Raw genomic sequence first — 16,789 nt, forward strand, 5'->3', positions numbered from 1 at the left:
GTATAGGCACGGCTGTTGTAGTGTTAAAACCACAACTCCCGTTGCCTCAGGTTTGACAACCAAACCCACCAAACCCACCCTCCCTTATACTGTTACAGAATCAGGGGGTGTATACATTTGAACCTTGTGCCCCCCCCCCCACCCTTTATTAGACACGAACGATTTTTGTCTCGATTCGTTGCGTCAGCGTGATTCATCTGTGTGTTCCGTCTCCCGTCATCCCCAGGTCCTGCAGGCCGTACAGAAGGAGCAGGAGCGTTGCAGTCCCGTGCTGAAGCGCTGAGTGAGTGTTTTCCCGGTTCCGGTTTCGGTAACACAACACAACGCTAGCGCCACCGCTCTGCAGCCTCCGGTACTGCACACGATGAACCACCATGAAACACTGGACTCCTAATCGGAGTGCTTGGGCAGAGCTTGAGAGACCACCCCCTCCCAGACTGGCCCACCCTCTCACGGATGGACCCCCCCATCCCTGGCTCAAGGTAGTTGTCTGGGTCCCCCCTAGAACTGGGCCAGAGATGGAGCAGAAAGCAGAGAGGTGTAAGATGACAGGGAAGAGGTGGTTACGAGGCCTTATAACCCACCCCCCCACCCCTCCACCCCCCCCAATGAATGCTGTGCCCCTCTCCTCCTCCTCCCAATCCAACGTGACAACAGAAGGACTCTCACACATGCACTGTTCTGTTCTGTTCTGTTCTGTTCTGTTCTGTTCTGTTCTGTTCCCTCCATGTCTCTTATATGGCAAGCCCGGAAGGACAGGGATGCTACGTGTAGGCCCCCAAACTCTCTCTCTCTCTTTCTCTTTCTTTCTCTCTCTCTTTCTCTCTCTTTCTCTCTCTCTCTCTCTCCTCCCCTCTCCCCAGCCTCCCCAGGCCCCCAAACTCCTCTTTCTCAGTTTCGTGGCATCTCTCTCTCTCTCTCTCTCTCTCTCTCTTTCTGTCTCTTTCTCTCTTACTCTCTCTCTCTCTCTCTCTCCCCCCCCCTCTCCCCAGCCTACTGTATGTTGGTCATCCCTTCAAATCTGTGAAGATTTGTTTATTAAGCCTTTTTTTGTTGATGTGATGCGTTTTTTAAAATGTGTTTGTTGTTTATTTGTCGGTTAGTGTGTGTTGTTTATTTGTTACCTTACCATTCCATGAAGTAAAGTTTCCCCAATGCTTTTTGGGGGAGAACAGTTCACTGACTTGAAAAGGAGAGCATCCCTAGGGGTGTTCACTCCTGCGATATGAAGATTCAACTGAAATGCAAACGCTCTTTGTCGTTAAAGGCACTGCAATGTTAAATAAATGGGTACAAAGATGAAGAGGGTATGAACCGTCTTTAAAAATGGGTTGATTATAGGCGGTGTATTTAGGCTATGTCCTACACCCTGAAGTGTCTTTAAACTGGAACAGCCAAGCACGACTGTGGGCCGTGGTTTGTAACACCGTCTGCCTCGATTATTTCCTTTGCACGTTTCATCTCTCAAAAGAAATTGCTGCGTTGTTCCTTTTCCTCATTCGTGTCTAATTGAGGTGTCACCCTTTGATATGGGGACAAGCTGTTAGACATGGGGACAAGCTGTTAGACATGGGGACACCCTGTTCTGTCTGTTACTGTACCTCTGATTGGGCTAAAACAAGCCTGGCAGTTATTGTTCTCTTTGGTATCAGTCCCCAATCCCCCACTCCACCTCCCCCTCCACCTCCCCACTCCTCCTCCACCTCCCCACTCCCCCTCCACCCCCCCACTCCCCTTCCACCTCCCCACTCCCCCTCCACCTCCCCACTCCCCTTCCACCTCCCCACTCCCCCTCCCCCTGATGCGTTTTTTAATTTGTTTGTTGTTTATTTGTCGGTTAGTGTGTGTTGTTTATTTGTTACCTTACCATTCCATGAAGTAAAGTTTCCCCAATGCTTTTTTGGGGAGAACAGTTCACTGACTTGAAAAGGAGAGAGGTAGGGAGGTTCACTCCTGAGATATGAAGACTCAACTGAAATGCAAACACTCTTTTTACGGGGAGAGCATTTTTGTTATAAATAAATAAATGTTTTAACCCTCCACCTCCCCACCTCTCAACTCCCCCCCCACCCCCCCCACTCCCTAATCCTCCCCCACCTCCCCCTCCACCCCCCCATCTCTCCACTCCCCCTCCACCCCCCCACTCCCTGTCCAATATCGCTGATTATGACCGTGCTTCACCAAATAAGACAAACGGTTTTGACAACGTGCAATAGAACACTCCAGAAAGGAAATAGAGATTGCTGCATCTTATTTGTCCCTCCTATAAAACGGTCGCTCGTACCCTCTGTTTGACCTCTGTTTGACCTCTGTTTGACCTTCTTATGCCCCCCCCTCTCCTATCGGCCATGCCCAGAAGGTAGTCTCACCCCCACCGCCAGGCTGTCTTGCTGAGAAGCAGAGAGCTTGGCCACAGTGGTTTTATAACACTGGTCTGTTGCTAATTTAGCTAAAGTACTGCTGGAGTCGTGCTTGAATCTCTGGTGTCTCCTTGGATGTCAGCGGAACACCCTAGCCGTGGTTAGGAGGTGGGAGCTCGGCGGGAGGACGTTGCTCGTGAATTTGCTTTGGTGTGGTTTGGTTCACACACACACCTCTGTGCTTGCTGTGTACCACCACCTGGCCAAAAAGGGTCATTCCTCAAAAGCTGATTCTGAATGTATTAGAGCTCATTCCAAATGTAGCAGCATCATTATTGTTATTATTATTATTATTATTTTATTATTATTTTAATGTTTACCTGCTGTATGTTTAACCGTTTGGCACGTTGAGAAGTGTGCCGTGTGCAGCCAACAGCAACAGGAAGTCAGACAATCCCCTCTCATTGGTTCACCTAACCCCTGTCTCTTCATCCCCTCTCATTGGTTCACCTCCTAGTCCCTGTGCGCTGCAGACAGTTTCTGATCACTTTACGATAGATGCACTCCACCCTCCCGCTCCCCCCGATGTGGTGAACGCCGCAGAACTGCAATAAAGCTTTTTTGCACAATCATTTTGGGCACTTTCTCATGTTTGAAGTCACTTGCAGTATCTTTCCTTCCTCACGTTGTTTGCAGGTTTAATCCATGTTCTTATTTCATTTGGTCTGGAGATTGTATTTGTTTCGTTGAACAGTTCACATCGTTTTCGTATCCCTCCCAATACTGCACGTCATGTGACCGATGTAGGGACCCACATTTGTCATGTTTGTGTGTTTGTGCTCTTTTAAGTGATATTTCTGAAAAGAAAAGATGTCTTGTTAGTTACTGAATATTACAGGGTGGGGCAGTGTATGATGATTACATGAGCCTAGTACCCAGCCCTTCATACATCTCGGTATGCATCCTAAAGAAAACTCTGTCGCTACTTAATCACAGAAATGCACCCTGGGAAGCATGAATGGCTCTGTCCCAACAGTGCCCCCCCCCCCCACCACCACCACCCCCGGTGTTGAATTTATCCAGTAATGATGTTGGTCTTGGAAGTGTGCTATCTGTCCATTTTGATTTGTTCTAAGTCAGATTTGTGTTTGTGTGTGTGTGTGTGTGTGTGTGTTGTTTCATGTCTTCAGTCGGCCATCTTGTTTTAGAAGGGAGCCATGTCTGTATTTGTGTTGTAGAGAACTGGAGTGCTGTATGGTTGGGGGGGGCAGCGGGGCCCAGACTGGGGCGGCAGCCCACTTGAAGTGTATATAACTACTGTTTTATGAAATAAAGATCTGTACATACAAAAGTTAAGGAAACAGTGTGACAGTTCTGTTATTTTCTGAACAACGTCTCTTTTCTAATAGTTGCGTCCTACAATGAATGAATGAATGAATGAATGGTCTTTATTGTCATTAATACAGTACAGGTACCATACAACGGAATTTAGGAGGGGGGGCTCCCCTGGTGCTTGGAAAAAAGACTAAAAACAAGAGGGCCAAGGGTAAAATAAAAAAGGGAAAAGAGCTGGTTTACATAAATAAAGGCTATGTACACTATCTACTATACTATACAATAAAACACTGTGCTGTACTCTATGCTATGCTATAAATATCCTAACTTTTTCCTATATCTGAACCTTATGTACCCGAGGGTTGTCATATTGCACATATTATTGTTGCACATTCATTAAAGTGTCGCAGTTAGCAGGTTTGAAATGTTCACAGTTGTATTTCAATATTGCACTTATGTTTACAATCTAGTAGCTGCCATCAAATTGTCTAGATTGTCCAGGGCCTAGAACCTAGGTCTTTGCTGTGTTCAGGGCCTGAATGGCCCTAGGGTAGAAGCTGAGCTTCAGTCTATTTGTCCGTGCGAACATGGTCCTGAACCGCCTGCCTGAGCGCAGCCGAACAGAGTGTTCGTTCCCAGGGTGGGATGGGTCCCTGGAGATCTTGGAGGCCTTCCTGAGACAGCGTGTGTTGTACAGCTCTTCCAGAGAGGGGAGGGGGGCGCCGGTGATCTTCTGGGCCGATCTCACGACTCTCTGTAGCGCTTTCCTCTCTGCGGCTGTGCAGCTGGAGAACCACACGCAAATGCAGTAGGTGAGGATGCTCTCCACTGCGCAGCGGTAGAAGGTCACAAGCAGCTCCTGTCTGAGGTGGTATTTCCTGAGGACTCTCAGGAAGTAGAGCCGCTCTTGTGCCTTCTTGATGATGGCTGCTGTGTTGGTCCTCCAGGACAGGTCCTCCTGTATGTGCACCCCCAGGAATCGGAGAGTTGAGACTCTCTCCACGCTCCCTCCATCGACGAGCAGGGGCTGGACCTCAGATTTTTTCCTCCTGAAGTCCACGATGATTTCCTGGGTCTTTAACTGGTTCAGCAGCAGGTTGTTAACCTTGCACAGCTTGCCCAGCTGCTCCACCTCATCCCTGTATGCCGCCTCGTCCCCCCCCGAGATGCAGCCCACCGCGGTGGTGTCGTCTGCAAACTTTATGATGGAGTTGCTGGGGTGGACGGGGGTGAAGTCGTGGGTGTAGAGGTTGTAGAGGATGGGGCTCAGCACGCAGCCCTTTAGATGATTGGACTTGATAGTGGCACACAAATACTGTACATGAAGCTGAAAAACTATCAATAACAATACAAACCAAGGGAATATTTTTTGTGTTTTTCCTTCTATCACTGAGACTGCCAATGGCCCCTGGCCTGAGCTAGATTACTCTTCCTGCTACGACTGGAGGGTTGATGATTCACTTGCTTAGTCAAATGTATCAATTGTAAGTCGCTTTGGAATAAGGCGTGCTGGGAAAAGCAGTACTGTTTGCAGCAACGTGATGCCTGTTACATAACTACGGCCCTACACTTACAATCTAACAATAGTTGGATCTCTCTACTGATAAGACAGTGGCCAAATATCCTGTCCAGGCTGTTTAACAGGGTGTGAGTTTGTTATGACAAGAATCAAAAGTGAAACTTTTATTTGATGGACAGCATCGACCGAGGCTCAAGGGAAGAGAATAGACGTTATTCTAACAAGCATCCAAAGCTGTCGGAAAAAAACTTCAATAAGGGAGAGATACGAACAGATTGGGCCGATTGATTGATTGATTGATTGAAAACTTTATTAGAAGATTTGCAGAAGTAGGTACATGAAAGTACATATTACATACAAGGTCAACTAACAGGATAAAAACCCAAGAAAGCCACTGGCTTATTTCAATTGGGGTCCTTGATTCTCAATTCATCGTTACATGTAAGACAGACAAAAAACTAGTACTATCTACAAGATAATACAGACAAATAACTAGTACTATCTACAAGATAAACATACATCCAACATGGGAAGAACAATACAACAAAACATAAGGTATGTACAGCGGGTAGGACAGGTGGGGACATACACCACAGGTGGGGGCGGGGGACAAAACACAAAGTATGTACAGTGGGTAGTTCGGGCAGGGGGACAGACATATATTATGTACAATGGGTAGTTCGGGCGGGGGGACAAAACAACAAGTATGTACAGTGTGTGGTCATGGTGGGGGGGGGGGTACAAAAACACCAGTAGATTTCGGGTGGGGGGTGGGGTGTGGGAGACATAACAACAAAACAACAAGAATATATAGAGGGAAGTCCAGGTGGGGGTGTAGTCTTTTAATTAGATTTTTGATTTAGAGGGTCCAGTTACGGATTGCAGCCTCCTGTAAATGTTTTTTGAGAGTGGTTTTGAAGGTGGGCAGTGTTTTGCACTCCTTTAAGATTATAGGAAGGGCGTTCCACATTTTTACTGCATAGTTTGCAAACGAGTTTAACCCCTTGTTTGTGGTGCAACGCGGTTGGACGTGGTTCGTGGAGCTTCCTCTGGTATTGTATGTGTGGACGTTGTTCACTTTTTGGAAGTATGTTGACAGGTACTTGGGTGTCTTTGTGGTGTAGCGTATCTTGAAGACCAGGCCCAGTGCAAGCTGCTGCACTCTGTCAACTACTCGTAGCCAATCCAGGCTCAAAAAATGAGCAGCGGTTAGATGTGTCCTAGGGTTGAGGCCTAGCAGAAGCCTAACCAGTTTATTTTGGGCTGTCTGGAGTCTTGTTTTTTGGGCCTTTGTGGTTCTATAGTACCATGATGTTACGGCATAGTCGAAGTGACATTGAATGAGAGCTCCTGATAGGGTCCTCAGTGTGTTTTTACTGACAAGTGAGGATAGTGAGTGACGATAACATCGATAACATCGACCTGGTCCGATTCCTGCGTGACCGCACCTCCTGCATATCTCCTGCATATCTGTGGTGCCGGCCCGTTAGAGACTCTGTCTGGACTGCCTGTCTGACCTCCTTCGATCCAGACGGGCCCAGAACCACTGCGTCCTGATCAACATGGCGGAGCCGGTGTGTTCGGATCACGATGAGAACCTGAAGTTCTGTGAGAGCTGTGAGAGGCTGGTCTGTGTCATCTGTCGGGACGATGAGGCGCACCGGGGACACGCGTTCAAACCTGCGAAAGAGGCGGAAATGATCAGTAAGGTAGGCAGGTAGATAGTTGTAATGATGTGTTGATGTTTTGAATCCATACACAGACAGACAGACAGCCGGCTGGGTACGCAACTCAAGGTAGAGTAGACACACAACTCAGTGGCGGCTGGTGATAAACATTTTGGGTGGGGCACAGGTTATGGGGGCATGCTCCACGGGGAAGAATATCAACTTTAAAATCTGGATTTACAGTCGATTTTAGCATGAGAATATATATATATAACTTAATTATTTTTATATATAACTTATTAAAGGGCAAACTGCAAACACAACAAAAGTATAATGCACAACAACTGACAAATCAACTGGAATAGTCTTTGTTAGCAGAGTAGACCTAATGTTAACAGAATGGACTTATACCCTTTGTCTATCTGTGCAGCGGTAAGGTGAATAATTCTAGCAGTACTGTCCAGGCAGTTGTCTTGTTTAGCCATTCAACTAGGCATTATTTATTCAATGGAGAAAGACATGGAACACAATGCAATTGTGATAATAAATGTGTTCTTTGTTACTTCTTTAATTAAATTAAAGTGTACCTTTCTATTATCATACAATATTTCCTTGAACATATAAACTCTATAATCATACAGTTGTCTTTCTATTAGTTGTCTCTGTCATACTGAACTGTTTGTTATCATCCTGAACTATCTCTGTTTCTCACCTCACCTCAGTTCTGTATTGCTCTCCTCTCCTGTTGTCTGTCTCTCTGTTGCTCTCCTCTCCTGTTGTCTGTCTCTCTGTTGCTCTCCTCCTGTTGTCTGTCCGAATATCGGTTGTTAAGTCGCGACGTGTTTCCGGGTCCAAAGTTGGCTGAGGCGCTGTCTTCGAAATGCCGCAATAATAATAATAATTCATTATATTTATATAGCGCTTTTCCGAGGCTCAAATACCCTGACAATATGGGGGAAACGGGAAAGTGCTGTGTCCCTTGTTGTATGAATAGATCCGAGTCTAAAAAACGATTGAACTGTCATTCTACCGCTGTAGTACACTGGTATTCTGGTGCGGAGAATTTCTGGTTTGGACCCGGAAATTGCAAAACGTCACGTTTGACTTCAGACTTAACAACCGGATATTCAGGGCTCTCAAGTCTCACGCATTTTTAAATTTTTACTACCCCTAGTGGTAGTGGCCCTAGGCTGCAGCCTAGGTAAGCCTATAATCTGCGCATGTTCGGGGCGCATTTTTTGCGCCCCGACCGAGAAATAGGAGACAGCCAATTGGAGCGCTGCTACAGCTCACGTGTAAGCCAAAAGTATTTGGACTGCCATAGACTGCCATTCGCCGGCGTCCCGGACTCCTCCCCTATGTATTTTCACAGTGAATTTTACACACAGATAAAATGTTTATTGTATTGGAGGATTTTTAATGAATGCTGATAGGCGCCGACAGAATATCAGCCGCATTTTATGAATAAACAATGTTTATTTTTAAAAATCTTTTACAAGTAGCAACTAGGAAGTGGGGCTGCGTTGGAAGGTGGGGGCGGCGCCCTAGCACCCTCTATTGGCCAGCCGCCACTGTTTAGTAGGTAAGGCACGGCTGTTCTAGTGTTAGTTACTTCTGTCTTCTCTGACTTCTCCTTTTGCTCTCTCTCTGTCTCTCTCTGTCTCTCTCTCTCTCTCTCTGAGTGGAGTACGAGTTCGTGGTCCTGCCCAACGCCTACATGATCCACATGCCGCACGCCCCCAGCTTCGACATCACCAAGTTCCGCTCCAACAAGCAGTACCGGGTCTGTCTCAAGACCCTCAAGGAGGAGTTCCAGCAGAACATGTCCCGGCGCTACGGTTTCGCCGCGCTCAAATACATGACGGCCGAAAACAACAGCTAGCCACCACTGCAGACCCTCACTCCCCCAGACTAGAACCTACCATGGACCCCCCTCTGGGCCGGGCTGGGCTGGGCTGGGAGGAGGGAGGGAGAGGGATGTGGTTACAGATAGGCCCCCTATGGGTTGTCAGGAGTGTTGAGACGCTCAACTGTCGGGAGACGGCCGTCGACTCAAGACTCTCTGGTGACCCCTGACCTTAGTGGAACCCGCTGGGGAGGGCGTCACAAGGTCGTACCTAAACATTGTCTCCCACTAGGGATGGAATAAGCTGTATAGGCAGGAGTTTCTGTTCTGTTCTGGAGCGAGAGAGCTGTTTACTGCTGATACCCACGGTTGACTGTTTCTTCTAAGGCGGGTCTCTGGGCTTCAGTGTTGCAGGGGCCCCAGAGTGGCACCGCTTTCTGCTACTTCACAGATCTAACAACTGGATGCTGAAGGAAATCAGGCCTTGGAAAGCAGACATTCGATGCCTTGCCATATCTTGAGAGACCAGCAACTTCAGCGAGCGACTGGAGTCCCAGCTGCTGTCTGTTGGGCTAAATGTAACGTTTGTGTGTGTGTGTGCCTGTGTGTGCGTGTGTGTGTGTGTGTGTGTGAGTGTGCGTGTGTGTGTGCGCCTAAAGGACTTGAGGAATGCTTTGAGGAAAAAAGCGGAGAGCGAAGCTTTGAAGCATCGTGTGTTTTACATCATGTCCGCGCACACGCTGCTCAACGGAGCCTTTTTCAAGTGCCACAAAATATTTAAAAAGCAATGACTTGACTGACAGCACACCCGGGTTCCACTTTTAAGAAAAGACTACAGTCTGTAAGAGAGCCACAGCAGAACGCGGGCCTACTCATTTGGAAAAAATCTCATTCCGCCGAGTGACAACATCTTAAGATCTTAAGTTTTGGAGAAGGAATTGTTTTCGGGACTGTAAAAGGCTTGGACAGACCTAATACCGTGTACACTCTGTGGAATGTTCTTGGACAGATTTTGAATGGTTTAACAATGTGGATCATAGAGACACACCCACACACACTTTTACACACATTGAACACCACTGAAACATCACTCCTTTGGTCAATACCACTATTTTCAACTCCAGATGGCGATCTTGTCTCATTCTACCAACTTTTTACAAGGAACCTTGATTTTTTGCTCCAGGCCTCTCTTTCTCTTTCTCTTTCTCTTTTTCTCTCTCTCTCTCTCTCTCTCTCTCTCTCTCTCTCTCTCTCTCTCTCTCTCTCTCTCTCTCTCTCTCTCTCTCTCAGACACACCCATCGGGGAGTGGATCGTCATTCATCGAACTCATTACTTACCTTTTTTATTTGTCAGTATTATGTATCCGTGTGTGTGTGTGTTTTTACACTCCGTTTCTGTCTAAAACAAGCAGACGACTCAGTGAAACTGCACTAGCTACCCCCTCAGTGGGCGGGACGGGGGGCCCAGCATTCAGAAGGGATTAGGACTCCAGGACAGCGTTTCAAATGTAAACAAACAACCGCTAGTGCAAGCAGGAGATAAGGACATGAGGGTGGTGTGTGTGTGTGTGTGTGTGAGGGGTGGGGGGGTGTGTGTGTGTGCGTACCGTCCAGGAGAGCAGAAGTACTCCCCGGGGGAGGGGTGGGGGGGGGGGGCTGGCACTGCACTGGACAGGCCTTCACCACGCCTGACTTGGCCGGACAAGGGCTCGCCACGGTAGTGTGTTAGTGTTAGTGTGTGCGTGTGGGTGTCAGTGTGTGTGTGTGTGTGTGTGTGTGTGTGTGTGTATATATATAGAGGGAGGCGGTTTGTGACTGTGCGTATGTAGACTTCAGTGTGTGTGTGTGTGTGTATTTGTATGTGTGTGGCTTTGCAGGCGGTGTGTGTGTCCCAAGGGGGAAGGAGAGCGATGCAGAAGTAGGACAGTGCTGACAGACATGCTGCTAAACTGAGTAAAAGCTAAATGACTGAGACGGACGTGTCGTTTCTTCTGTCGCTGTGGAAACGTTCCACTCACCCACGTCGGCTTATCAGCCTAAATATGGAGATCCATCTACTGACATGGTTTTAGGAATGCCTTCATGCGATATTGTGCCTGTATAATGTGCTATGACAGGTTGGGTCAATGGATTAATGGGTCAATGGATTAGTCAATGAAATAAAGCAAAAACAGTCACAAAACAGCAAAGCTTGTGACAATATCAAGAGTCATTGTGCATAATGTCGGGCTTCACGCACAATTCAGCATAATGGTATATTTTCTCACAAGGTAATGGTGTATTAGTACAGTATAGTATAGTGGATAGTGTACATAGCCTTTATTTATGTAAACCAGCTCCTTTCCCTTCTTGTTTTTTTTTCTTTCCTAACACCAGGGGAGCCACCCCTCCCAAATGTCGTTGTTTGGTACCTGTACTATATCAATGACAATAAAGACCATTCATTCATTCATTCATATTCAGGTGCTCTTAACTTTCCAATTCGCCAATATTTAGTGTGGGGTTTTGCATAGGGCTCCCTATTGGCTAATTCTGATATAGAGTAGCCCTGAGTAGGACATTCTGAGTTTCCTAGTTACAATGCCAGTTTCAATGCCATCTCTGACAGTGAAGAGGGATAAAATGGCTGACCTCTAAATGAAATTAGCCCAACTGTAGCAGTACCCCAGTTTATCTGCTCCCGAACGTCAAGAACTGTCCCAGCAGACCCATTTCTTAACTTCCCCTTAATGAAGGTCCCACGACATAATTTCTCTTATCTGAGAGGTTATTAAAAGTTTTAAAGGAAGCTCATTAATTCAATTTAAAAAATGTAATGCATGAATTTAGGCCTGGGCCTTTCGGATAAAGAACGAGGGAATGCGGGGAGACTATTCCTCATCCCATTCCATGCATTACAATGTGTCCCATCCTCCCATTTCTACCTCCGACAGCCTCCCCTGGGCGAAACATCCAGAAGCCTGGCATTGACGTTCTGTACTGTGCCACGCTTGAGGATCCAGGGAGGCTGCTAGCGGTAGCATTTGTTAGCATTGCGAGGGGTCCTTTCAGTTTTAACGTGTTCGCATTGCAAAGGGTCTCCTATCTGTTTTATAATACTAGCATTTCCTGTGGTCACCTTTCGTTCAGTAAAGGCTGAGTAAGTCATCATAGTGTGGAGGGAAAGGCGCTCAGCAAGGCTTACTTATCCAATAAAGAGAGGAAAAAAAATACCCTTTTTAAAATGTCAACTTGAATGGCGTGATGTAATAAGGGCCGTGGCGAGTATCCCACTTAGTGCTGAGCGAGAGTGGGTTGGAAGGTGACTGACTAGACAGCAGAGGTGTGTGGTTAACCTTAAGGGAAGGGGGAGAGACTGAGGTAGACACAGAGGACAGATGCAGGTCTTTAGACGCACGTTTATTTATAGAAACAACTGACCGTGAGGCTCTCAGGCCTAAAAAATAAATAAATATATATATATATATTTGAAGCACAAGTTGAACCCGTAAACAAATGAAACAATTAAACAAATCTTAACATTTAACTACTGAATATCTTAAAAACAATCACAATACCTATCAACTGCTTTTTCTTTGATAAGTCATAATAAGTTCAGAACCTGACTAACTGACAGAACCTGTCTAACTGACAGAACCTGTAACTGACAGAACCTGTCTAACTGACAGAACCTGTCTACCTGTCTAACTGACAGAACCTGTCTAACTGACAGAACCTGTCTACCTGTCTAACTGACAGAACCTGTCTAACTGACAGAACCTGTGTGACTGACAGAACCAGAAAGTTTAACCCGTAAACAAATGAAACAATTAAACAAATCTTAACATTTAACTACTGAATATCTTAAAAACAATCACAATACCTATCAACTGCTTTTTCTCAGTCATAATAAGTTATTGTTTTTCTTTCGTAACACACACAAACAAACTTTCACTTCAATAAACAAGTACTTTGCATATCAAAATGCAGGCTTGTGGACTTCTCATTACGATTTTCAAAAGTCCGAGCACCTGAGAAAGATCTCCTCATAGTCTGCGGCCAGACACGGGTCCTGAAGAGAGGAAGGAGAGGGGGAGGGAGAGAAAGATAGTGATTTGACAGAGAGAGAGAGAGAGAGAGAGAGAGCAGTTAGCGTATCGACAGTACTTTGAGTACAACAATGGCCCTGCCTTTACTATGATGTCTCCTTACCTGTGTGTGTTCCGGCTTCTCTGACATCTGGGTCTTGACGTGCTCCGTGATGTCCCTTTCGATCTCTCCGAGCTTGTCAAAGTCCACCCCCTGCAGGGCTTCGGGCAAGGAGCTGGAGCTGGGGAGGGGAGGAGAGAGAGAGAGCAGAGGGGGTTTGATGAACCCACAGTGGGGAGTAAGGCTCTGTTATGCTGCCTGACTACAGACAGCTGTTCTACAAGCTATGGTACTGTATATGACAGAGGTGTGTGGTTAAGCTTAAGGGAACACCTTAAAAACAGAGGTCCTCTCTCTGTCACAAACAGATACGCTAGACATCTTTTTGGGGTCCTATGCGCCGAGGCGCATCTCAGCTATGTGTGTGTGTGTGTCAGCTATGTGTGTGTTTTGGTCATTAACATGTGTATGATTTTTACGCAGCAATATAGTTCACCGAAAAGAAGATGCCGATTAGTGCTGCATTTTACCCCCCTCCCAGTGACCAGAGAGGAGGAGGAAAGGGAGGGAGGAGGCAGAGGAGAAGACTAGAATATAAATGCTTTTGGCATTTAACGGACAGTGTCATGCGTTAACGGATCTCTCCACGTTGCCTTGGCGATGGAAAAACGTGTAATTATGAAAATAAATCAAAATGCAATGTGGCGACAAATGTGCTCACTGGAACAGCAGTTCCCCCGGAAGGAAGGGGCCTCAGAGTCATGTTCTGACTGAAGGAAGGGGCCTCAGAGTCATGTTCTGATTGAAGGAAGGCGGTTTGAAGGCCTTTTCTAGGAGACAGTCGCGGCTCTCTGTGTTGCCGTCACTGTGGGTTTCTCCTGACATGTTTTCACTCAGGATAAGTGCTCAATTACACAGACTAATTAGGCTGTTAAGTGTACATCATGACACACAAAAATGTACTACTCGGTGTGGGAGACCGCTCTATTAAGATGTGACACGGGTGCCAAATTTTCCATTTCTGAAAATGTTAAATGAAACAGTTGGACAGATGATTAACAGGAGCGTTAACACCTCTGCCACGCTAGAGTGAAAAGGTCAGTGCGTCGCCTTGAAAGCAAAGAATGTGGTCATGTTTGGTCATGTGCTAATTTCAAGTGTTTATACACTAACGTGTGTGTAAGTTTATAAACTTTGTATGTATCTGTTTGTGTGTGTGTACATGTGTCTGTGTGTGTGTGTGCTCATGCATGTGGGCCTGATGTCTGAAGGAGTGTGAAAGGTAAATGTGTCTTTGGCAGTGAGGTGCGTGTGTGTTTGTGTGTGAGTGTTAGGCATGTGTGTAAGGTTGTTTGTGAGTGTGTTAGGTGCATGTGTGTGTGTGTGTGTTAGGTGTATGAGTGTGTGTGTGTGTGTGTGTGTGTGTGTGTGAGGTGCTGCACCCCCCTGTCCTGGAGAAGAGGTCCAGTGACGGTGATTGATTGCTCCTATTTGGACACTCTCAATCAGGGCTCTACGTGAGGAGACTGTGCTCACCCTCAGGGATGGCTGCACACGCACACCTTAACACACACACACACACACACCGTAACTAACACACACATCTTAACACACACTGTACCTGCCGCTGTTATGGCTTTCAATAAACATTCCTAGAGCGAGACATTTGGGAGGCGGGGGGTGGTGGTGTGTGTGTGTGTGTGTGTGTGTGTGGGGGGGGGTTCGGGCAGGACAGCAGTGGTGGACTGGACTCGAACGAACGGTGTTCATTTCACTTTGTCATCACAACACCCAGAGCCGCTGCCCCCCACCCCCCCGACCCCCTCCCCCAAAATCTAACTGACAGAACCTGTGTGACTGACAGAACCAGTGTCCGGAGGCAGAGTCCATATCCTGCATCACCAAATCGTAGGCGTCCTGCAGCAGGTCCTGAGAGAGAGAGAGAGACAGGGGGGAAGTGAGACACAGAGAGAGAGGGAGAGAGTGAGTGAGAGAGACAGAGAGAGAGAGAGGTAGAGGGAGTGAGAGAGAGAGACAGAGAGAGACAGAGAGAGAGACAGAGATAGAGACAGAGAGAGAGTGTGAGACAGAGAGAGAGAGGGAGAGAGTGAGAGAGACAGAGAGAGAGAGAGAGGTAGAGGGAGTGAGAGAGAGAGAGGCAGAGATAGAGACAGAGAGAGAGTGTGAGACAGAGAGAGAGAGGGAGAGAGTGAGAGAGACAGAGAGAGAGAGAGGTAGAGGGAGTGAGAGAGAGAGAGACAGAGAGAGAGACAGAGAGAGAGAGAGAGAGAGGTAGAGGGAGTGAGAGAGAGAGAGACAGAGAGAGAGAGAGACAGAGAGAGAGTGTGAGACAGAGAGAGAGAGAGGGAGAGAGTGAGAGAGACAGAGAGAGAGAGAGAGGTAGAGGGAGTGAGAGAGAGAGAGACAGAGAGAGAGTGTGAGACAGAGAGAGAGAGGGAGAGAGTGAGAGAGACAGAGAGAGAGAGAGAGGTAGAGGGAGTGAGAGAGAGACAGAGAGAGAGAGAGAGAGAGAGACAGAGAGTGAGAGAGACAGAGAGAGAGATAGAGAGACAGAGAGAGTGAGAGACAGAGAGAGAGTGAGGGGGGGGGTGGCCAAGACAGAGGAACACTAGTAAACAAGCGGAACAGAAACAGACAGAAACATTACGAGTGCAGTTAAGTTAAGAGGGTGTTGAGCTGGGTTTCCGTTAACCGGTAATTACCGGTCTTTGTCCGGTAAAATATGTTGAAGTCCGACATATTTAAACCCCTTCGGTCATAATGTCCGGTGAAAATAATTCCCTTTAAGCATGAAACACGCACTGGCGCTCAATACAAAGACGTAATTTCACCGAAAACTAGAGGGTGGCAACATAACAAAAAAGAAAGTGTGCCCTGTTTACCCGTACCTCCGCCGTTCTGTTCGTGGTGATTTGAGAGGCAATAGATCATTTTTGCCCCGCGCATATTGCCCTGTAATTAGACCACGCGACCACAGCTCTGTTGTGTCTCTTATTGTCCAAATGTTCCCTGAATTTTAGCTGCATGTTTTTCCAGCATGTAAGTTGTCAATCAAAATTCGACTCCCCTTCTTTCCCCCTGCCAATACTGTGTCGTTTGTGACATTTACCAACGTTTATGCTAGCGTTAGATGCGAGGCTGCTCGGGAACATTATTTGTTTCACAAAATAGCCTGATTTAGTTGACCATGAACATCAGAGACTAGACTACATTACGAATGTTCATTTAAAATACTCTATAGTGAGCACTGGTATAAGAACATGAACCAGAGAACAGCAGTAAATGCAAGAACCCACAGTCGTCGCTGATGATGTTGCATTTTCGATTAGGATACGTTTACGGGATTAAAGGGACGGGCGACAAAGACCCGCTTCGACAGCAGAAGGAGCTGGAGGAGCCCTGAGCCTGGAAACAGCTTTTTGATAGCTCAGTTTCTGACTTCTGACTTCAGGGACGATCGCATAATTGCTGCTTTTTAGGACGCAAAGTGTCTTTGGGCTTATGAAATAGCAGCTGTGGTTTTTCCCCAGTCAGTCACATCTATAGGCTACTGTAACATCTGACTTAATAAACTATAATGCTTATGATTATAATGGCATAAAATGTGACACAAAATACAGTATGTGCAGTGGTTCATCCCATCGTCAGGGTTGCCAGAAGGGACGGACAATTTCCAGCCCAACCACTGTCTAAAAACCGCTAAATCCACCAAAAACCCTCCCCGTCTGGCAACCCTGCCCATCGTGTTTCTGGAGCCTAGTAAGTGGCCCTTTACCTCCGGGAAGGTGAAAGAGGGGGAGGAGGCGGTGTCTCCCTGGCTGAGATGGGTGAGGTGGGTGTCTGGGTCGGGGGGGGGCGTCTGGGCGGGCCCTGCCCAGGCCTGGGTGCTCTGCGGGAGCGGGGGAGGAGGAGG

The 16,789-nt window shown here is 47.0% G+C and overlaps 1 protein-coding gene across 1 annotated transcript in view; it reads left to right on the top strand.

The window, feature by feature from the left end:
• tbc1d14 (TBC1 domain family, member 14) overlaps positions 1-283 on the top strand; it is a gene marked incomplete at both ends in the record, with an annotated part of 18,036 nt that extends 17,753 nt beyond the window's left edge. The window contains one exon of the mRNA XM_080544140.1: positions 227-283. Within this exon, the coding sequence (XP_080400266.1) occupies positions 227-283 (57 nt within the window). The remainder of the gene's footprint in view (positions 1-226) is intronic.
• Positions 284-16,789: the final 16,506 nt, after the last annotated feature.

Source organism: Nansenia antarctica, assembly GCF_963989245.1.
Source record: "Nansenia antarctica genome assembly, chromosome: 13".
Lineage (NCBI taxonomy): Eukaryota > Metazoa > Chordata > Actinopteri > Argentiniformes > Microstomatidae > Nansenia > Nansenia antarctica.